Source organism: Lotus japonicus, chromosome 4 (genome assembly GCF_012489685.1).
Source record: "Lotus japonicus ecotype B-129 chromosome 4, LjGifu_v1.2".
Taxonomy (NCBI): Eukaryota; Viridiplantae; Streptophyta; class Magnoliopsida; order Fabales; family Fabaceae; genus Lotus; species Lotus japonicus.
The window spans coordinates 41,109,279-41,133,749 of NC_080044.1; the positions used below are offsets into that span (position 1 = coordinate 41,109,279).

The following is a 24,471-nucleotide window of genomic DNA, read 5'->3' on the forward strand; positions in this document are numbered from 1 at the left end:
TGCAAAACGCACCGATAAATCTTTCCAGGTTGGGGAATGGGTGTTCGTTAAGCTGAGAGCTCATCGAAAACTCTCAATAGCAAAACGGGTCCATGCGAAACTTGCAGCACGCTACTATGGACCTTATCCCATTGTAGAGAAAACTGGAGCTGTGGCTTACCGGTTGCGGTTGCCGGAGGGATCACGTGTTCATCCGGTTTTCCATATCGCGTTGCTGAAAAAAGCTATAGGGAACTATGACGTCGAGACAGAGCTGCCAGACCAATTGGATGGGGATGAGTTTCCAGTCATGCAGCCTTTGGAGATCTTAGCTACTCGAGTCGTGCAACGTCAAGGAACTGATGTTTCTCAGGTACTGGTGCAATGGCAAGGGAAATCGATTGAAGAAGCAACTTGGGAAGACAGGGTTACAATTCAAAGTAAGTTTCCCACCTTCAACCTTGAGGACAAGGTTGGATCTTCAAAAGGGAGTATTGTTAGGACCGAAAATGTAATTGGGCCTTTGGTGCAAGAAAGGATTGGGCCTAAGGTTTGGCAGGTGTATTCTAGAAGGAAGAAGGGAATCTCCAAGGCAACTAGCAGTGAGCTCAGCATAACAGAATAGGGAGTAAGAGAGAGAGAGGTTGTGATTGTAACCATCTTAGTATAAAGAAGGCTAGGAGAGAGGTTGGGAGGTATCTTATTTCATTTGCTGATTGTGAGATGGATAGGAGGCTATAAGCTTCCTATAAGGAGCCTAGCTCTTGTCAGATAGGAATACCATTCCTTCTCTGTATTAAGTCAATTTCATTCATTCAATAAACAATCACTTACAGTATTTGATTCCTGTTTATTATTGTTCATTGTTAGGGAAATAGATTCCTAACATGGTACCATAGTGACATGTGCAAGTAACAAGTTTACACATGTAAATAAGGATTGACTTGCAAATACATAACTATTTATTAGCCCTTCCTGTAGGTAATAGAGTATGTAAAGATAGGGACTGTTTTGCAAATAACTCAAATAAAAGTAATAAAATCTACGCACGTAATAAGTTGCTTATATTAGACAAATGTGGCTTCCACCTATTGGTACACCTAATTAAAGTAACGTACCTTAAGCTGGCTTAAGGTACCAGAGCAAGCACCTATTCTTCATATCAAGCCGCTGGCCCTTACTTTCATTTTTAGCCCATTCTCTAGTTTTTTCAACAGTGTGCACACGTAATAAGCACCAAGAGTCTAAGATCCATTCATTGTCGTGCCAGTCCCAACTTACTCAGAGTTGCCTGTTCTCTTCATTTCAGACACCATTAAGGTCCATTTCGTAACTCAGAGTCTAAGATCTAACATTCATACTCTTGAAAAAACCGTTCCTATTCTATTCACACCCCTCGATCCAAAAGATCTACGAGTCCTACACACCAGCTATCATCTTAGGTTAGAGTTAGGCCTTAACCCGAATTCAAGGGACCAACAGACTTGAGCTTCACTTGTTCAGGTTGTCCTTTATCAAACAAAATGTACACATTGAAAACCTTAAGGCATCAATCACCATGTCAGATGACAAAAGTTTTTACTTCATAATCTTGAAAAATCCTTTCCTATTCCAACCGCACCCCGCAACCCAAAAGATCTACGAGTCCTACACACCAGCTATCATCTTAACGATGCAACTACCTACAATGGGCCACAATTTATTTACACTACCACAATAGAGGCCTGCTAGGGACTTGAAGTCTTAAACACATTGAGGGCACTACTATTAAGGATGATCCCCTTGCAATTCAGCATCCCATGCTCCAAATTGTGACCTACAATTTTGTATGAAGTGCAAGGTAAAATATTGAGGTCACACCTCCAAAAATATTTGATGTGGTAAAAACATGATAATATGACAATGAGTTGGCAATCTCCACCCACGATTCGGTTTTACTATATTATAATAGATAGATAGGGAAGATAGTTTGTAAGGATCAATGCTTCTCCCTCAAGAACTTGAATCTCTCCAGCTACCCAAGAGCCAACCATCCTGCAGGCCAACAACACCAGACATATTCTTTTATCACTTAATTCTTGAATAGCAATTTTTAAGATTTATTACCTTTGTTTATAAAATATCATTGAATAAAATATTTTTCAAATTATTTCTTTCAAGTCCCAATTCTTAAATGCTTGTAATTCTAAATTTTGCTATATCTTATTAACAACTTGTTTTATCCAATGAATACGTATCATGACAATGAATATGTTAAATGATAAGTTAATTTTTAATTGTTGGTTACATTTTGTTTAAATGTCTTTATGTATTTCTTAGTGGTTAGAAGCATATTAATGCTTAGTGGTTACAAGCATAATACTGCTAGAAGTTAATATTTTTTATGTAGTTGCATAAGTTACATCATTTTATCTTCTCTATTCACTAGTATTAATAGAGAAGCATTGTAAGTTCCTCATCAAGAAAAATCAGAAAAATAAAGAGTTTAAGTCATTCTCCTATATTTTCCTCTACCATACTTCCGCTGCTCCAACAAATTTGGTACCAGAGCTCCAATTCAGTAACATGGCATCATCAAAAAATTCAGTTTTCTCATATACAACAAGTCCAATTCCAATTTTCAATGGTGAACACTATGATTACTGGAGTTCACAAATGGAGACCATCTTCCTTTCGCAAGATCTATGGGACATGGTTGAAGAAGAGTTTGAAGTGCGCCCAGACCCAAAAACAATAGACTGGACTGATGTCAAAGAGAAAGAATACAAGGAGAATGTGAAGAAAAATTCTATAGCATTGAGGATTATCCAACAAGGAGTAAACAAAGCTATTTATCCCATAATCTTTGGTATTTAAAAAGCCAAAGAGGCATGGGAAGCACTGAAGACTGAATTTCAAGGATCAGAAAAGGTGATTGCAATCAAGTTGCATTACTTGTGGAGTGAATTTGAAAATCTGACAATGAAAGAAGGTGAGAAAGTCAAAGAATTTTTCTCAAAGGTGGCTGAAAAAACCAATCAAATAAAAAGTTGTGGAGATGATGTATCTGAAAAGAAATTGGTTGAGAAAATCCTTCAGAGTCTTCCTAAAAAATTTGAAGACATTGTTGCTGTTATTAAATAAACAAAAGATCTCTCAAAGCTCACTTAATATGAGCTTATGAGGTCTTTAGAAGCTCATGAACAAATACAACAACCAGCCATCGGAGCAAGTCTTTCAAGCAAAGCAGAACTTCAAAAATTCCAAATTACAGCAAGGAGGAAGAGGAGGTCAAAACTGTGGACAACCTTCCAAACAGAGGTCGTGGTGGTAGACAATCTGAAAACAGTGACAGAGGAAGAGGAAGAAGAGATTCCTCATGGCAGCAAAGACCTTCTGATAACTATGATTCTTGCTGCTATGCTTGTAAGAAATATGGTCATGAATCTGAGGATTGTCGTTATAAATTCACTAGGTGCAAAATTACTAATCATTCTGATAGGGATTGTTGGCATAAAAGGGAAAATGATGGGAAAAAAATGCTATCAATTATTCTGCAGAAGATGAAACAAATAAATTGTTCTTTTCTGTGACTGATGATATAAAACCCGGTGAGAAATGATATTTAGATAGTGGTTGCAGCAATGATGTAACTTGAAACCGGAATGTATTTGAAGTTTTGGATACAAATTTCTCATCTGTGGTTGAACTTGGTGATGGGAAGGAAGTGAAGATTGAAGGAAAAAGTGTCATAACAATCCACATAAGTGAAGGTAACAAAAAATTCATTGATGATGTTCATTATTCTCCTAATATTTGTCAAAATCTTGAGTATTGGACAGATGATGAGAAAAGATTATAAGCTGATTTTTTATGATGATAAATTTTTTATAAAATATCTGGAGGACAAGCTGCTGTTGTGATGCGGACTCATAATAATCTTTTTCCTCTCAATATGAAGTTCCTCCAATATGCTGCCTTCAAAAGTGAAAGCCCAAATGACTCTTATCTTTGGCACTTGAGATATGATCATTTGAATGTCAAGGGTCTACAACTATTGAAACCGAAGAATATGGTTGTGTAAGATCAAGATTTGGTCATGTGGTATAACTCTATGTTTTGATGATAACAAATATTTATTTGTGGATGAACAATTATGGTACTCTAATGTTTGTCTTGAGTGTTTTGACAAACAGGTTCTGATTCTGATACCAGAAGATATATTCATCAGAAGATCTGAAGATCAGAAGATCTGAGGATCAGATGTTCTGAGGATCAGAAGCTCTGAAGGTCCAGAAGCTAAGAAGTGAAAACTCTGAAGTCTAAGTGAAGCAAGTCTCTCTGAGGTCCAGAAGCAGAAGTTACGAAGGTCAGAGGATCCAAGCTTCCCTCTGACTCTGATCACCAATCTTCACAAGTTCAACATGAAGCGTCGTTAGATCAGAAGTCAATGGTTAAAGGCAAATGTCTCTATCAAGTAGTACAAATGCAGTGTACTATTCTGACAAGCCTACCTACCAAGGTTCAGCCACAGCAGGTTCTGGAAGTTCCAGAAATGCCCTCCAACGGTCACATTCTCTCAACAGAAATATCCTTTGCACCTTGGACTATTTAAGGCTGAAGAAAAGAAGAAAGATATGAGAGAGAAACCAAGAGCTGCAATACAAGAAAAGATTCAAGTCTCCACCTTCTTCATCAGTTCTTATTTAGTTTACACTTAGCTTATTCAGAAGCAAACCTTTGTAAACACCAACCTCAAACAGTTGTTTGTTTTTCCTTAAGGGACCGGGTAGGTCAGTATCCTTAAGAAGACTAGGATCTGTGTATCTTAGTGGTGATTCCTTAAGGGACCAGTTAGGTCAATATCCTTGAGAAGACTAAGAGAGTGAATCTTAGTGTTTACTAGTTCATTGTATTGTTAGTCACTGAGCAGGTTGCTAGTGCAGTTGTAACAAACTCTGAATAGTGGATTGCCTTCATTCTAAGAAGGAAGAAATCACCTTAACGGGTGGACTGGATTAGCTTGAGGGATTTATCAAGTGAACCAGGATAAAATACTTGTGTGCTTCTCTCTTCTCTCTATCTTTATCCGCAGCACCATCTATCTCAGATAAACCGAAAAGATTTACTTTAAATCTTAAGGGGAAAGTTTTTATATTCAAAACTCTATTCAACCCCCCCTTCTAGTCGTTTTTCACACCTTCAGGTTGTTGGTCTTCCAGAAATTCAAAAGAATGTTAAAGACTGTGAAGGCTGTGTTTTTGGAAAAATGCATCGTCTTACTTTTCCAAAAACTGCTCGGAGAGCACAAGCCCCTCTTGAGTTAGTGCATGCACATATTTGTGATCCATCAAGAACTATTTCACTGGGTAACAAAAGGTATTTTCTGCTCTTTGTTGATGATCATACCATAAATATTTGGCTTTATTTTCTTGAGCAGAAATCCGAGGCTTTCACTGTGTTCCTGCACTTTAAAGCTTTTGCTGAGAAACAAAGTGACTATGAGATAAAGACTCTTAGAACAGACCGTGGAGGAGAATTTATTCATAAGCCATTTCATAACTATTGCAAGGAACAAGGCATTCAAAGGCAACTTACAATCAGGTACACACCACAACAAAACGGTGTGACAGAAAGAAAATATTGCATAATTGTAGAAATGGCAAGGAGCATGTTAAAAGGAAAGGATCTTCCAAATAAATTATGGGCTGAAGCTGTTAGCAGTGTTGCATACATCCTAAATAGATCTCCTACAAAGGCAGTCCAAAACAAAACACCTTTTGAAGCATGGCATGTGTTGTAAATAAGGAATTAATATAAGAATTATTATTAGAATATTATATTCAGTATTAGGAGATTTATTCTCTTATTAGGAGATTGTGTACATAATTAGTTATTTCCTTATTTAGGATTAGTCTTCTTCTATATAATGTAATTACCCTTTGTATTCTGATTAAGAAATAATAATACAGTTTCTCCTACTTTCAAGTTGGTATCAGAGCTCCCGATCTTGGGAGTTCTGCTTCTGCGAAAAAAAATCCTAGCCGTCTTATTACGGCCCTTTTATCTGGTAACGTTTTCTGTTTTGCCATTGTTGGATTATACTGTTTGGAGGCTTGTGCTCTTCATCACCGGCCTGCCAACCTCTGTTCCTGACTGCGATTGCACAGAGAGGGTTCCCCGTGCCTTCTGGTCCTGTTTCCGAGGGTCGTTTCCTCACTTAGTTGGTGTTTTTTCTTAAGAAGCCTTTGGTTCTTCCATTCAAGGAGAGTGCAATCTTCTCTGTTTCTGTTATTTTCCTCTTGTTTCCCTTCTACAGTAACATCTCTCAGTATGTCTGGAGACGAGATTCCCATACCTAAGGAGAAACTCACTTCTGGAGTGAAAGGGGTATCTCTTCCACCTTTGACCCACAAAGATCTCCCGGTATTACAAGGTTCCTTTCGCTTGGATGGGCGCAACTACCTCCAATGGTCCGAGCTCGTCCGTCACACTCTCATAAGTCGCAAGAAAATCAGTTATATTGAAGAAACAGCCCCTGCTGAAACTGATCCACAATATGACACATGGCGTGAAGAGAATTCTCTTATTATGACCTGGTTTTGATACTCCATGATTCCGGAAATTAGCCGGAATTATATGTTTTTCCCTACTGCCAAAGAGATTTGGAATAATCTGGCACAAGCATACTCTAAGAAACAAGATCTCTCAGCTTGTTATGAATTGGAAAATAAAGTTTTCAATTCTAAGCAAGGAACTCTCTCTGTGACAGATTACTATGGGACCTTGAATGGTCTCTGGATTGAATTAGATCAGTATCAAAATCTGAAGATGAAGTGTGATTCTGACTCCACAACATTGAATAAGTTTATTGAAAAAGCGCGAATCTTTAAGTTTCTCTCTGGGCTTAACTCTGAATTTGATCCGATTCGGGTCCAAATTTTGGGTAAAGAGCAACTTCCCTCTCTCTCAGAGGTGTTCTCTATAGTTCGTGGTGAAGAAACTCGGAGGACAGTGATGGTGGAAGACAAATCAGTTGATGGTTCAGCCTTAGCCTTTGGAAAGGGTCCCATAAAAGGATCCACCTCTTTCGGACGCCCTAACCGTGATGATTGCCCCAACCGTGATGATCGCTTTAACGGTGATGATCGCTTCAACCGTGATGATCGTTGCACTTACTGTAAGAGGTCTGGTCACACCAAAGAGTATTGTTTCAAACTTTATGGAAGGGAAAACGTCCTTGCACGTATGAGCAAGTCCAAAGGTGCTCCGCAGAGGCGTGCAAATCACACAGCTTCTGACATGGAGAATGATGGTGAAGTCCCACCTGTACCACCAGCAGAACATGTCTCTAGCCTTAGCAAAGCTATTAGAGTAATATAGTTACTGCTATATTAAGTGTTACTGTTAAGTGTCATTAGGTAAATGCTGACTGTGTTCTGTTCAGTTAGTTGTGCCTAGCTGGTAGGTTTGTTAGAGAGTTAGTTACATGCTTAGTTGTCAAGGTTAGTTAGAGTTAGCTTCCTCTGCAAGCTAACAAATCTTATAGTATAAATACTGTAATCCCTCATGTATTCATCATCTTTTCAATCAATGAAATTCAGTTGAAGATTTTCAACATGGTATCAAGAGCTGAGTACGATCCTTGAAGATCTCTCTCTCTAGATTTTCGTTTTTCTTCTTTCTTCTTCATCACCATGGCTGATGAAGGTCATGCACAAGAAACTGCAGTTCCTGAAACTTCAGTTCCTGTTCCAGTTGCGGTTCTTCAACCACAATTGGCCTCTTCTTCTCTGGTTCACAAGCTCGTTCTGAAGCTTGATGATTCCAATTTTCTCTCGTGGAAGCAGCACGTTGAAGGCATCGTTAGAACTCATCGATTGCAGAATTTTCTTGTTCATCCTGATATTCCTCCTCGATTTCTCAGTGAGGAGGATTGTGTGAATGCAGTAGAGAATCCTGCATATCAAGTATGGGATCAACAGGATTCTGCTTTGTTCACCTGGCTTCTCTCGTCTCTGTCTTCGTCAGTGCTTCCAACCGTTGTCAACTGCACTCAGTCCTGGCAGATCTGGGAAGCTGTGCTTGATTTCTTTCAAGCACAATCGCTTGCACAATCGACGCAGCTGCGATCGGAATTGAGATCCATAACCAAGGGATCGAAGACTGCTTCTGAGTTCCTCAAGCGAATCAAGGCCATCGTCAACGCTCTGATCTCGATCGGAGATCCTGTATCGTTTCGCGAACACCTTGAAGCGATTTTTGATGGTCTTCCCGACGAGTATAGTCATCTCATGACTATCATCTACAGTCGCGAGTTCCCTTGCACGATCTCGCAAGCTGAAGCTATGGTTATCGCGCATGAAGCGCGTCTTGAGCGTTCTCGCACGCGACAGTTGAGTGCGAATCCTCCGTCAGCGCTCCTTTCTCAAGTTGCGCCACCGGCGACGCAACTTGCACCGGTGTCGTCGTCTTCTTCATCAACGTCGTCCCCGGCGACCTCTGAGGCTAACTATGCTTCAGGTTCCTCTGAAAACTCCTACGATGATCGTTCCTACGATAATCGCGGCAGTTATGGCGGTTCTCGTGGCGGTTACGGTGGTCGCAACGGTAGTAACAACTCTCGCGGTGGACGAGGAGGAAATCGAAGTGTTCAATGCCAGATTTGCAAGAAGTATGGGCATGATGCTAGTATTTGCTACCATCGTGGTTCATCATCTGGTTCTACTGGTTCTGCTGGCATGTTTGGCTTGCAGCCAACTGGTTTTGGTATGCCACTGCCTATGCATTCTCAGATGATGCCTCAGTTTGGATTCTCCCCATTTTGTGGTGTTCCACAATTTGGTGTACCTTCTCAGTTTGGTACATCACAGTATGGAGGCTTTCCAAACATGTTTGGTCAATTTCCTCAAGGTTTAGGCATGGGAAATTTTGCTCAGCAGCTTGGTTTCCAACCATCTGGAGGTTCACAGTGGAACTCTTCTCAGTTTTCTGGTGGATCAAGACCTGGAAATCCTCCAGTCAGAGCTCCACAGGCTATGCTTACTGGACCTACTTCATCTCCTACTGGCACTAACACTCCTGCTGCAGCAAATCTTAGCTCATGGTTTCCAGATTCTGGAGCTACACATCATGTTACCAATGATGCCTCAGTTGTTTCTGACAGTGTTTCCCTAACTGGTAATGATCATATCTACATGGGAAATGGACAAGGTTTGCCTATTATTTCTGTTGGACATGCCTCTTTTCCATCTCCTTATCATAAACACACTACACTCACTATGAATAATCTGCTTCTAGTTCCTAACATCACCAAGAACTTAGTTAGTGTAAGCAAGTTTGCTCGTGATAATCATGTCTTTTTTGAGTTTCACTCATCCTATTGTGTTGTCAAATGTCAGGAAACTTCTAGGGTTTTGCTCAAAGGAACTGTTGGTCCTGATGGTTTATACAATTTTGAAGGGATGCATGTTCCAACCCTTCCTCCAGCTTCATCTGTTTCATCTACATCTGTTTCACCAGTAGCTGCTCCATCTGTCTTTTCTGCTTCAGTTCCTTTGTCAAATGTACCTAGTGCTAGCTCATCTTCAAGTGCACCTAGTGCTAGTTCATTTTCTCTTGTGTCTTCTGTTAATAATGTAGATTCTGCCTATGACTTGTGGCATTGTAGGCTAGGTCATCCTCATCATGAGGCTTTACATTCTGCTTTGTCCAAATGTAATATATCATTGTCTAATAAAGCAAAATTTTCTAAATGTTTAGCTTGTTGTGTAGCAAAGTCTCACAAGTTACCCTCTTCCTCTTCTACTACTGTTTATGCTACACCTTTAGAGCTTGTTTTTGCTGACTTATGGGGCCCTTCCTCCATTGAGTCTTCTTGTGGTTACTCTTATTTTTTAACTTGTGTTGATGCTTACTCTCGTTTCACATGGATTTATCCACTTAGGCACAAATCTGAAACTTCCTCTGTCTTTCTTAAGTTTCAAGCTATGGTAGAGTTAATATTTAATCTGAAAATAAAGGCTGTCCAAACAGATAATGGCACTGAATTTAAACCTTTGCAATCTCATTTTGCTAAGCTTCGCATAGTGCATAGATTGACATGCCCCTACACACACCATCAAAATGGTAGTGTTGAAAGGAAGCATCGCCATATCATAGAAACAGGTCTATCATTACTTGCATTTGCTAAAATGCCTTCTCAATACTGGGATCATGCATTCCTGGCTGTTGTTTTTCTTATTAATCGTCTTCCTACTGCTGTTTTGGCCAATGAGAGTCCTTACTTCAAGTTGTTCAAGACTCTTCCTGATTACAAGATACTTAGGGTGTTTGGTTGTGCTTGTTACCCTCACTTAAGACCTTATACACACTCTAAGCTGTCACTCAGGTCCAAGGAATGTGTGTTTGTTGGTTACTCTTCATCTCATCAAGGGTACAAATGCATGGATGGTGATGGTAGGATTTTTGTGTCAAGGGATGTTATTTTTGATGAAGTTAAATTCCCCTACCCTTCCTTGTTTTCCTCTGCTGGGTCTGCTTCATCTGCACAAGGAATCACTTCAGAAATTCCTATTTTGGCTCCTCAAGTTCCTGTTCAGCACCAGCAGCCTTTTCAAGGCCAAGACTCAGTTGCAGCCTCTTCTTCTGGGAATTTTTCTCCGACTGAAGCTTCTGTTCAGCAACAATCTCAACCTACACCAGCAGCTACTGCCACTGAAGTAGCTTCACTTGGTTCTTCCTCTTCTGCTCCTATTCCTCAGCCAGTGGGAAATACTCACCCTATGCAGACAAGAGCAAAATCTGGCATAGTCATGCCAAGATTATTTCCAACTTTACTGCTCACTCAAGCTGAACCAGCTACCACCAAGCAAGCTCTCAAAGATCCTAAGTGGTTAGCTGCAATGAAGGCTGAATATGATGCACTGCTTGCTAACAATACATGGACATTGGTTCCACTTCCCAAGGATAGGAAGCCAATTGGTTGTAAGTGGGTTTTTAGGGTAAAGGAAAATGCAGATGGCACCATCAATAGGTATAAGGCCAGACTTGTGGCCAAAGGTTACCATCAAGTCAAGAGGTTTGATTATTCAGAAACCTTTTCCCCTGTGGTGAAGCCTATAACTATTAGGCTCATTCTTTCTCTAGTTATTACTAAGAGGTGGCATATTCATCAACTTGATGTGAATAATGCCTTTTTAAATGGAGCCCTTCAAGAGGAGGTATACATGCAGCAACCAAGTGGGTTTCAGCATGAAGACAAGTCTCTTGTTTGCAGACTTAACAAAGCTCTTTATGGCCTTAAACAGGCCCCAAGAGCTTGGTTTGACAGGTTGAAGTCAGCCCTTGTGAAGTATGGCTTTAAACCAAGCAGATGTGATCCATCTCTCTTCACTTTCTACACTCCAACTTGCTGCATCTACATACTAGTCTATGTAGATGACATTATCATTACAGGTAATTCCTTGCCTCTGGTTCAGAAAGTAGTGCAGAACCTCAACTCTGAATTTTCCTTGAAGCAATTAGGCCAACTTGACTACTTTCTTGGTGTTCAAGTGCATCACCTTCAGGACAGATCCTTGCTTTTGACACAAACAAAATATATAACTGACCTTCTTGAAAGGGCAGACATGGGAGAGGCCAAGGGGATCTCCACTCCCATGATTAGTGGAGCAAAACTCAGTAAATATGGAGCAGATTACTTTGCTGATCCAACTCTCTATAGATCAATAGTTGGTGCTCTCCAATATGCAACTTTAACTAGACCTGAGATCAGCTTTGCAGTTAACAAGGTCTGTCAGTTTCTAAGTCAGCCTCTAGAAGAGCATTGGAAGGCTGTTAAAAGGATTCTAAGATACCTTAAGGGTACTCTCTTTCATGGCCTGCACCTCAAGCCTTGTAGTTTGCACAATCCAGTCCCTCTTGTGGCCTTTTGTGATGCAGATTGGGGATCAGATCCTGATGACAGGAGATCCACCTCAGGCTCTTGTGTCTTTTTTGGTCCAAACCTTGTCTCTTGGAGCTCAAAGAAGCAAACCCTGGTTGCTAGATCGAGTACTGAAGCGGAATACAGAAGCCTAGCTAATACCTCTGCTGAACTGTTGTGGGTTCAGTCTCTTTTGCTGGAGTTGCAGATTCCTTTTTCTCCTCCTAGGGTGTTTTGTGATAACATGGGTGTCGTGGCTTTGACTCATAACCCAGTTCTTCACACTCGCACTAAACATATGGAGCTTGACATCTTCTTTGTGCGAGAAAAAGTTCTCAACAAGTCTCTTTTTGTGCATCACATTCCTTCTGTTGATCAGCTGGCAGATCTGTTTACCAAGGCTCTATCACCACTTCGTTTTGAAACTCTTCGTGACAAACTCAATGTGATTGAGAAATCCCTTTCTCCCCCACCTTGAGTTTGAGGGGGCCTATTAGAGTAATATAGTTACTGCTATATTAAGTGTTACTGTTAAGTGTCATTAGGTAAATGCTGACTGTGTTCTGTTCAGTTAGTTGTGCCTAGCTGGCAGGTTTGTTAGAGAGTTAGTTACATGCTTAGCTGTCAAAGCTTAGCTGTCAAGGTTAGTTAGAGTTAGCTTCCTCTGCAAGCTAACAAATCTTATAGTATAAATACTGTAATCCCTCATGTATTCATCATCTTTTCAATCAATGAAATTCAGTTGAAGATTTTCAACAAAAGCAGAATTGGAGCGTCTGAGAGCTTTTATGGACTCATTGAGTAAGCCCTCTGGTTCTTGTTCTCTCACAATGACTAGTAAGAGTTCTACCTTCTTATCTCTTAATGCTTTGAGTACTGAAAATGACTGGATTATTGACTCTGGTGCTACAGATCATATGACACCTCACCCCTCACATTTATCTTCTTATTCCACTTACCCTGGAAAACATTATATCACTGTTGCTAATGGATCTCAAAACCAGATTACGGGATGTGGTAACATTCACCTTAGTCCATCTCTTCCCTTAAAGCGTGTGCTTCATGTCCCAAAGCTTTCTAACAATCTTTTGTCCATCCATAAACTCACTCGAGACTTGAACTGTGCAGTAACCTTTTTCCATTCTCATGGTGTTTTTCAGGATCTTGTCACGGGACAGATAATTGGGATTGCTAAGGAACAGGACGGGTTATACTGTCTGCAGCACGAGGAAAGCAAGTGTCATCAGACGAGTTCAGAGTCCTGGAATACTTCTCAAATATGGTTGCGACATAAGCGTCTTGGGCATCCCCCTTTTAGTATTCTTAGGACCATGTTTCCCCATTTATTTTCAAAAGTGTCAGTCGAATCTTTTCATTGTGATGTTTGTCAGTTTTCTAAGCATCATCGTTCAACTTTTCTTCCTAGTAATAATAAATGTGCTCAACCTTTTGATCTTGTTCACTCTGATGTGTGGGGACCTTCGTCCATTTCTAATGTTTCTGGTGCAAAATGGTTTGTTACTTTTATTGATGATTGTACTCAGATTACATGGGTTTTTCTTAAGAAAGATAAGTCTGAGGTGTTTCAATTATTTGTTAACTTTTTCCACATGATTAGAACACAGTTTGGGAAACCTATTAAGAGGTTAAGGTCAGACAATGGGAAAGAGTATGTTAACAAGAATTTTTCTGAATTTCTTACAAAAAATGGTGTTGTTCATGAGTTGACTTGTGTTGACACCCCACAACAAAATGGGGTTGCTGAAAGGAAAAATCGTCATCTTCTTGAAATCACTCGAGCTTTACTCTTTCAAATGAATGTTCCTAAGTTTTATTGGGGGGAAGCTGCCTTGACGGCTGCTTATTTAATTAATAGGTTACCTTCTAGGGTTTTATCTAATGTTAGTCCTGTGCAGGTTATGACTAGCTTCTTTCCGTCAGTGCCCATTAAGTCAGGGCTTCAAAGTCGTGTATTTGGCTGTTCCGCCTTTGTTCATGTTCATGGTCATCATCGGGGTAAGTTAGATCCTCGGGCTATTAAGTGCATCTTTATAGGATATGCCTCAGATAAAAAGGGATACAAGTGTTATCATCCTCCTAGTCGTCGTGTCTATATATCCATGGATGTTACTTTTCAAGAATCAGAGTCTTTTCATCCCAATCCTCAGCTTCAGGGGGGGAATACTCAGGAAGCTGAGTCTCCAGAATTGTCTGTTATTCCTCTTCTACAGGAGCCCTTGATGCCTTCCTCCATTCCTATCACCGAGGACAGTGATGATGATGACAATGGTCCTGAACAAGTACCAAATCAGAATGATGACAATGGTCCTGAACTAGTACCGGATCAAAATAATGTTGACAGGTTCAGGATAAAGTACCAGCGGAAAGTAAAACCCGTCCTGATCCAACAACAAGACCAACCATCTGATCCTGAGGTAAGTGTTCCGAACCCTGAGCCTAGTAATTCCTATGAGCATAACCTTGATGACTTACCTATTGCCTTACGAAAAGGAAAACGTTCTTGTGCCAAGTACCCTATATCCCAATTTGTGTCTACTCAAAATCTTTCTGTGCAGCATCAGAGTTTTATTTCAGCTATTGACTCTATTAGAGTCCCTACATCAGTACAAGAAGCTTTAAAAGATAAGAACTGGATTCAAGCCATGAATGAAGAGATGCATGCACTGGACAAAAATGGCACTTGGGAGATTGTTGAGAAGCCAAATGACAAGAGGACAGTAGGTTGCAAGTGGATATATACCGTGAAGTACCGATCTGATGGCACACTTGACAGGTATAAGGCGAGGCTAGTTGCAAAGGGATACACCCAGACCTATGGAATTGATTATGATGAGACATTTGCTCCGGTAGCAAAAATGAACACCGTAAGGATCATTCTTTCCTTAGCAACTCACTTTGATTGGGAGTTGCAACAGTTTGATGTTAAAAATGCTTTCTTGCATGGAGCTTTGGAGGAAGAGGTGTATATGGAGATTCCACCAGGGTATGACCCTACTTCAGGAAGAAATAGGGTGTGCAAACTGAAGAAGGCTTTATATGGGCTCAAACAGTCACCCCGAGCTTGGTTTGGGAGATTCACTAATGGTATGGTGTCTCTGGGTTATAAACAAAGCCAAGGTGATCATACCCTCTTTATCAAACATACTCGAAATGGTAAACTCACTCTTTTGTTAGTCTATGTAGACGATATGATCATTGCAGGTAATGATGAACTTGAGAAGCAGAATCTGAGGAAAGAGTTGGCAGCCCAATTTGAAATGAAGGACCTTGGAAAGCTGAAATATTTCCTAGGTATGGAGGTGGCATACTCGAAGCAAGGGATTTTCATATCTCAAAGAAAGTATGTCCTTGATCTTCTCAAAGAGACTGGAAAATTGGGTTGTAAGCCCATGGGAGTGCCGATAGAGCAAAACCACAAGATTGGAAGTAGTGAGGAGGACCTTAGGGTTGATAAGGCTCAATATCAGAGACTTGTGGGGAAGCTCATTTATCTATCTCACACTAGACCTGACATAGCTTATCCTGTTAGTGTTGTCAGTCAATTTATGCATGACCCACAGGAGAGACACCTACAGGCTGAGGATAGAATCTTGCAGTATCTGAAGGCCAGTCCAGGGAGGGGTCTGTTGTTCAAGAAGAGTGAGCAATTGTCTATGGAGGTTTATACTGATGCAGATTATGCAGGGTCAATTGTTGACAGGAGATCCACTACTGGATATTGTATGTTCTTGGGTGGAAATTTAGTTACATGGAGGAGCAAGAAGCAGAATGTAGTTGCCAGATCAAGCGCAGAGGCAGAGTTCAGAGCCATGGCTCAAGGAGTTTGTGAATTGTTGTGGATGAAGATCATACTAGATGATTTGAAAATAAAGTATGAAGCTCCCATGAGACTCTTCTGTGATAATAAGTCTGCCATTAGTATTGCGCACAATCCAGTCCAACACGACAGAACAAAGCACATAGAGATAGACCGGCACTTCATCAAAGAGAAATTGGATAGTGGTCTTATATCTACACAGTACGTCCCCTCAGGACTTCAGTTGGCTGATGTGCTCACCAAAGGACTTCCCTTGGAGCGGTTTAGAGAGCTTACTTGCAAGCTGGGAATGATAGATATCCATTCACCAGCTTGAGGGGGGGTGTTGTAAATAAGGAATTAATATAAGAATTATTATTAGAATATTATATTCAGTATTAGGAGATTTATTCTCTTATTAGGAGATTGTGTACATAATTAGTTATTTCCTTATTTAGGATTAGTCTTCTTCTATATAATGTAATTACCCTTTGTATTCTGATTAAGAAATAATAATACAGTTTCTCCTACTTTCAAGTGCATGGAAGAAAACCAATTGCAAGTCAACTTAAAGTCTTTGGTTGTATTGCTTATTCTCTCATTCCTTCTCAAAAGAGAGAAAAAATTGATGAGAAAAGTGAGAAACATATTTTCATTGGATATAGTGATGAGTCAAAAGATGTGTTTACTATGAATAATCAATTGGTGCTTTCAAGAGATGTGTTTTTTTGATAAAAGTGCAGCATGGAAATGGGAAGATGAAGATGCTCATCATGGGTTCATCGAACTTGCACTTCTTGCTCCTCTTGAACAATCCCCTCAAGATGTTGCTGGCCCATCAAGGAGTTATAATTATGAAGATGATTCAGATTCTGAAACTCCTCCAAGAAAGTTTCGTTCTTTATCTGAAATTTATGAATCTTGCAATATGTCATTTTTGGCAAGTGAACCATAGTTCATTGAGGAAGCTGTAAAAGAAGATGCTTGGAGGAAAGCTATAAATGAAGAAATGAGGAGCATTGAAAAGAACCAAACTTGGCAGCTGGTTGATCTTCCAAAAGGAAAGATTCAATCAGTTTGAAACGAGTTTATAAGACCAAATACAATGAAGATGGCAGTGTGCAAAAATATAAAGCAAGATTGGTAGCAAAGGGGTATTCTCAATTGCCCGGCGTTGATTTTAATGAGACCTTTGCTCCTGTGGCACGTATGGAGACAATTAGAACTCCGCTTGCCATTGCAGCTCAATTGGAGTTGCAAGTTTTCAGCTTGATGTTAAATCAGTCTTCCTTTATGGAAAATTGGAAGAAGCAGTCTATGTTCAACAACCTCAAGGTTTTGAAGCAAGGGGAAGAAGGAAATGTTTACAAACTTAAGAAAGCACTTTATGACCTCAAACAAGTGCCAAGAGCATGGAATAGCAAGATTGATGCTTATTTCTTGCGAGGTGGATTCATGAGAAGTCCATCTGAACCATCTCTCTATGTGAAGAAAAATGGAGCACATTTTTTAATGGTTTGTCTCTATGTTGATGACTTGATTTATGCAGGGCCCAATGCTAATATGGTGGACTCTTTTAAGGAGGCAACGATGAAGGAATATGAAATGACAGATCTTGGATTGATGAAGTATTTCCTTGTAATTCAAGTGAAGCAATCAAAAGGGGAGATCTTTATCATTCAAGAGAAGTATGTTTCAGACATGCTTTTCAGAATGGAGAATTCTAATCCAGCTCCAACTCCCATGGCTTTGAATGAGAAACATCAGCTTGATGATGGTGCAGAAAAATCAGATCCCAAAATCTATAGAAGTCTTGTTGGTTCCTTAATCTATCTCACTAATCCAAGGACAGATATAGTGCATTCAGTTAGTTTGGTTTCCAGATTTATGAATGGACCAAGTAGGCTTCATTTTGCAGCAGTCAAGAGGATTCCTCGCTATCTTTGAGGCACTAAGAAGCGTGGGGTCAAATATGTGAAAGAAGAAGGCTGCAAGCTTGTTGGATATACAAATAGTGATTGGGCTGGACGTCTTGATGACCGAAAGAGCACATCAGCCTATGTTTTTTGTCTTGTCTCTAAGCCTATCACATGGAGTTCTAAAAAGCAAAAATCAATTGCTTTATCATCAGCAAAAGCTGAATTTACTGCAGCAAATGAAGCCACCCGTGAGGCTATTTGGCTAAGAAGAATTTGGTGTGACTTGCAGCAAATGGTTGAAGATCCTAGTCCTATCTTCTGGGACAACCAATTTGCAATTGCAATGTCTAAGAAACCAGTTTTTCATGGGAGGTCAAAGGACATTGAGTTGCGTCACAATTACATTCGTGACATGGTGCTAAAGAAGGAAATTTACTTGGATTTTATCAATAAAGGAGAACAACCTGCAGATGTTCTTACCAAACCGGTGTCTTTTGAGAAGCTTCATAAATTTAAGGATGCTATGATGATTACAAATTAACAAATTAAGAGAGGGTGTTAAATGATAAGTTAATTTGTAATTGTTCGTTACATCTTGTTTAAGTGTCTTTATGTATTTCTTAGTGGTTACAAGCATATTAATGCTTAGTAGTTACAAGCATAATAATGCTAGAGGTTAATGTCTTCTATGTCCTTTTATCTTTTCTATTCACTAGTATTAATAGAGAAGCATTGTAAGTTCCTCATCAAGAAAAATCAGAAAAATAAAGAGTTTAAGTCATTCTCCTATATTTTCCTCTACCATACTTCTGCTGCTAAACTTTTATCCTTTCAACTATAACTTTTCTATACATAGAACTCCTGCACATATTAATAATTACTCTACTACAGAAATATGATTACATAGAGATATAGAAATCTACATAAACAATATGAAGAAATTCAAAGAAAAATTTCTAATCTGAAAATCTTCAATTTTTCTAGTGGCCTCATTCATAATAATAGGTGAAGCACAGTTGATCATTATAAATCATTTCAATCAAATTCCTGACAAAAATCCCGAATTGTATCAAGATGTTTTTGAAAGGGGTAGTCCAAACCTGGGTAGAACCAGTGTCATGATTTTCTATAAAACTAACAGCACGTGATGGCCACCATCCAAGAACACCAGGGGGTTTTCCCTTCTGATCTGACAAGCGCCAATATTCGCATCTTTCCAATGCCTACATGGAGTGGAATTCAAATGAAATGTCATTAAGACTATAGAATAATCAGACTGTCTGGTAAAATGCAAAAATGTTAACCGCATGCACTTTGTCAGCCCTTTTTATCTCTTCCTTTTGAGGCATCCCTTATAAAAGGTGCAGCGAGTTTCAGTTCAAAAAAAGTAAGAGGCCAAGTAAGGTTGTTTACATCAGTACAGTTGCATACATTCGGAAATGTGAAGATATCTGATGCCATGCATGGGTAGACATAGCCAGAAGAACTTATGAAAAGTTCTGTTAATTCTTTATATTCGTAATACAAGAATATATAAGTCAATATTATTCTCTCAAACAGGGGCAAAAAACCATTAAACCACAGGCATGGTAGCAAGCTGCTTATCAGCCACAAATATGAGATTCTTTCAGTAGAAACACTACCACTGTAACAGTAAAGTTAATGGCCAAAAAACGGCTCAAGAAACGTGTACTCACTTGAAACAAAAAAACTGTAAACCAATTCCCCAACAAAAAGACGAAACAGGTAATATTTCAAACATGACACTCAAGTCAGGCACGAGTTTGATAGAACCCAGCCAAGAAAAAGATAGACACTGTGATATTATGGAATATGAACCCTAATTCCCAAATAGGAATTAGAGAGAATGAACAAAGTTGTAGAGCATTCGAGAGGCTCTACTCTCTCCCAAGTCCCAATTTCCTAAATGATCCAAAAGATGCCTAACACTCTCAATAACCCTCTTATTTATAATATCCTCTCCATACTAACTAACTCCTTAAGCTAATAATACTCAAACTGAAATGCTAACAGAATTCAACTAACAAAGCTGCTAACTAACTTCCTCTGCGGGTATCTATTAGAGTTATACAACAAGAATATTTTTATACATGCAAGATGTAAATATGAACAAATAGTAGTGAAACCATCAAGTGCTTACAGAGTGAAGAATCCCTTTAGTAGTAACATCAAATGCACCAGCAGTACCACCAGTAGCATTTATCCAGTCAACAATCCTCTGCCGGTGTGCATCTTGGTTGTGATCCATTTCACCATATGTATAACTGAGAGAATCCCAGTACTCACCTACGGCAAAGTAAGGTTCACTTGCATCCAAGTAATCCTTCACATAACCACCCCAAAATCCTCTGACAAAGTCAAGCCTCCATCCATCATACCCAATTTCTTTCCTGAAAATTACGGTGTCAGAAAAATATACAATTCTTGCAATACTTCAATGTAACAGAAACAAAAAAGTGCAATATTTTCTTTCATTAACAAGCATCACAGAACATAGTATTATAGTATATGTTGAAATTATAAGGATTCTGGTAGAGGAAGAGGAAAAAAGATATAAAAGAGACTATGGATAATATTCTTTAATGTACTTGATGTCACACAAAGGACAATGGGCAAAGCACTAAGCCCTATTTATCAATACTATATTTGTCTATACTCTATACTAATACAAGACTCCTGATCCCAATCAAATAAGAAATGAGCCATGAAATATGATGAAAGATGAAAACCATTGCTAAGAGATCAACTAATACCTGATAATATTAAGATAGATTTTCAAGATATAACACTCCCCATAAAGTTATAGCTTATTAAACATTATTCTTGTGTTATGTCCCTTCGTGGAGGATCTTTTCATGGGTCTAGAAGCAAGAGTATTCTTCTTGCAACCCGGACTGAATAAAGAAGAAGCGGCTCGTCCTTGACAGAGCATCTTCAAACTTTACGGTTCTTAACAAAATTCTTCATTGATACGTTCAATTCAACAATCCCCCTATTTTATAAGAATTGAATTACAAGAAAATAGGAAACTAGATCCTATCAAATTAAGAAACAAAATCCTGAAGATCTTATCTTGATAAGATAGAATAAAATCCTATCTAATTAAAAAGATCCTATATCTAATTAAATAAAAAGATCATTGTCAACAGACTGTGAAATAGAGCATTTAATGCTCTTAATTAGCAGTTATATTTTTGTCTGTATATAATTATGTTGTTTCCAGTTTGTACTTAGTTTATTTTAGGTAGTTTCTTATTTTCATTCATTCTCCTTAATTCTCTCTTTAGTCAAGGATTTCCTTCTTTGACTTTGATCAATCACATGTAATTCCCTCTATAAGAAGTGGAATCCCTGTACAGTTTTTCATATCAATAATATCACCAAATATTTCAACTTAGCATCAGAGCAAAGATCTCTACGCATTTGATTTGCAGCCATGGCTGACAGTTCCTCTGCCAGCGATGATCAGAATACGGAGGAGATTGTGGTTCCCAAAGTCTCGCTGCCTCCAAGGCAGGAGCAGCGAGTCCTGTTCGGCGAATCTCATTCTGTCCAAATCACCACTTTTCGACTCAATGGGTCGAACTATTTCCGGTGGTCCCAATCTGTCCAGTTGTATATTCGTGGCAGAGGAAAACTTGGGTATCTTACTAGTGAGAAACTCATGCCAGATACTGCTGATCCACAGTATGCTGTTTGGGACGCTGAAAATTCCATGGTGATGACATGGCTAGTAAACTCCATGGAGGAGGACATTAGCAGCAATTACATGTGTTATTCCACAGCCAAAGAGCTATGGGATAGTGTCACGGAAATGTATTCAGATCTTGAGAACAAATCTCAGATCTATGAACTTACCTTGAAAGTCAGAGAAATTCGGCAGGGAGGTAATAACGTGACAAAATACTTCCACTCTTTGAAGCGAGTTTGGCAGGATCTAGATCTCTTCAACACTTACAAGTGGAACTCTGTAGAGGATGCCAAACACCATCGACAGACCGTGGAAGAAGGTAGAATATTTCAGTTTCTTGCTGGTCTGAATGAAGAGCTAGATGAAGTTCGTGTCAGAATCATTGGGAGAGCAACCTTACCTTCATTGGGTGAGGTCTTTGCTGAAGTTAGAAGAGAGGAAACTCGCAGAAGTGTGATGATGGGAAAGACCAAAACGGATGCACCTCCTTCTGAGACCAATGCTCTTGCTGTAGAAACTGCTGCCCTTAAGACTTCTACTAACCAGAAGAACTTCTCAAACCGCTGGTGTGATCACTGCAACAGACCAGGTCATACTCGGGAAAGTTGCTGGAAAATTATTGGGAGGCCAGCACATCTAAAGGGTGGCAAGTCAGGTCCTAAAAACCAAAAATCTTTCCCTACAGCTCATGAGGCAGAAAAGACTTCCTTGAAAAAGAAACAAGTTGAGGAACTCATAAGGTTGTTAAATTCTAATTTTTTATCTGGTACTCCTAGTGGTTCTGTGGCACAAACAGGTAATTTTTCTACCCCTAGCTCCCTTAATTGCACCTCAAATATTCATGCACCATGGATCATTGATTCAGGTGCTTCAGATCATATGACTAGCCTTTCTCCTTTATTTAAAACCTATTCTCCTTGTTCTGGAAATGGAAAAATTAGAATTGCAGATGGTTCTTTTTCCGCAATTGCAGGGAAGGGGAAGATTACCTTATCCAATAACATTGACTTAGGAAAAGTTTTACATGTGCCCAAACTATCTTGCAACCTTCTTTCTATTAGCAAAATCTGCAAAGATTCCAATTGCAGTGTGACATTCTTTGACACTCATTGTGTTTTCCAGGACCGGATTTCGGGGAAGATGATTGGCAGTGCTAAGATGAAGGATGGACTTTACTACTTTGAGGATGCTTTCGGAAATAAAGCAACTCAGGGTCTTTGTGGTATGAGTTGCACCTCTGTTAGGGACCAAATAATGCTCTGGCATAACAGACTAGGGCACCCGAATTTTCAATATCTTAGGCATTTGTTTCCAGATTTATTCAAAAATGTTAATTGTTCTTCTCTTGAATGTGAAAGTTGTGTTCTTGCAAAAAATCAAAGAGCTCCTTATTATTTTCAACCTTATCATGCATCTAGACCTTTTTACTTAATCCATAGTGATGTTTGGGGGCCTTCAAAATTACAACTCAATTTGGAAAAAGGTGGTTTGTAACCTTCATAGATGATCACACCCGGTTGTGTTGGGCCTACCTTATGCATGAAAAATCTGAAGTTCCTAATATATTTAAAAGTTTTTCACAAATGGTTGAAACTCAATTTGACACAAAGATCTCTATTTTGAGGAGTGATAATGGAACTGAGTACTTCAATCAAAATCTGAAAAATAAAGGCATTCAGCATCAATCGACATGTCCAAATACTCCTCAACAAAATGGCATCGCTGAAAGAAAAAATAAACATCTCCTTGAAGTAGCTCGTGCCATTATGTTTGAGAGTAATGTTCCAAAGTATTTGTGGGGAGATGCTGTCATAACAGCAGCCTATCTTATAAATAGAATGCCCACTCGTGTGTTGAATTATCGCACACCTTTGGAAAATTTCAAAACCATTTTTCCAGCATGTCGATTACATACTGATATGCCTTTAAAGGTGTTTGGTTGTACAGTTTTTATGCATAAACCTTCCACATCTCGGTCCAAACTAGACCCAAGGGCAGAAAAATGCATTTTTGTTGGCTATTCACCAAACCAAAAAGGGTATAGAGTCTTTAATCCTATCACAAAGAAGCTTTGTGTTAGCATGGATGTTACCTTTCTTGAACATCAACCTTTTTTTCAAAAAAAAATCCCTTCAGGGGGAGAATAATAATGTGAGTGAAGACAATTTTTTGCATGAAAAGCTGCCCATTCCTATTGTACACACGGAGAATACAAATTTTATTGATGAATGCAACAAGGAAGAACATGTGGAAACAAGTCCTGAAATTTCTAAAGGAAATCTTATGCCAGACTTAGGTGGAGCCCAAACAGAGAAAGAAATACCACAGTCAAAAAATGAGTTCCATGTTTATACTCGGAAGTATCCTAAAAGGACCAAAGACCAATCCATCATCTCTGCACCAAGCCAACCAGAAATCCCGGAAGAAGGCCAAGTAGGAATACCACAAGAAATTCGAGGTAACACTGACATTTTCACTTCTACTATTGAACTACCCATAGCTGTTAGGAAAGGAACCAGAACCTGCACCCAAAAATCAGAAAAATCTAGCACAAACCATCCCATTTCCCAATATGTTTCCTACCAAAATCTTTCCCCGAATCACAAAGCTTTTACCTCTAAAATAACAGATCTGTTTGTGCCTAGAAACATTGAGGAAGCACTAGATGATCCCAATTGGAATTTAGCAGTCTTAGAAGAGTTGAGTGCACTGAAAAAGAATGAAATTTGGGAAATAACAGACCTGCCACGTGACAAAAAACAGGTGGGTTGTAAGTGGGTATTTACCATTAAGTGCAAGGCAGATGGAAGTGTAGAGAGGTACAAGGCGAGATTGGTGGCAAAAGGGTTCACTCAAACCTATGGAGTAGACTATCAAGAGACGTTTGCTCCAGTTGCTAAGCTTAACTCTGTTCGGATTCTTATATCCCTTGCTGCAAGTTACAGCTGGCCTTTACATCAATTGGATGTAAAGAATGATTTCCTGAATGGGGAGTTAGAGGAAGAAGTGTTTATGAGTCTTCCCCCCGGATTTGAAGAAGAACTTGGAAGAAATAAGGTGTGTAGACTAAAGAAGTCATTATATGGGCTGAAGCAATCTCCAAGAGCATGGTTTGAGAGGTTTGGAACAGTGGTAAAAG

At 39.3% G+C, this 24,471-nt stretch overlaps 1 protein-coding gene across 3 annotated transcripts in view; it reads right to left on the bottom strand.

Moving 5' to 3' along the window:
* The window catches only part of LOC130714461 (alpha-amylase 3, chloroplastic-like), a 46,814-nt gene that overhangs the window by 5,737 nt on the left and 16,606 nt on the right, over window positions 1-24,471 (bottom strand). The window contains exons 10-12 of one of the 3 annotated variants that reach the window (XR_009011287.1): window positions 19,782-20,031; window positions 18,721-18,843; window positions 5,368-5,422 (exon numbers count right to left, since the gene is read on the bottom strand). Coding sequence is in view for 1 of the 3 variants with exons in the window: in XM_057564354.1 (XP_057420337.1) it covers window positions 18,721-18,843; window positions 19,782-20,031 (373 nt within the window). In the remaining 2 variants the exon portion in view is untranslated. Of the gene's footprint in view, window positions 1-1,097; window positions 2,014-5,367; window positions 5,423-18,720; window positions 18,844-19,781; window positions 20,032-24,471 lie in introns of all 3 variants that reach the window. The other 2 variants (XR_009011288.1, XM_057564354.1) reach the window with 2 other exon arrangements.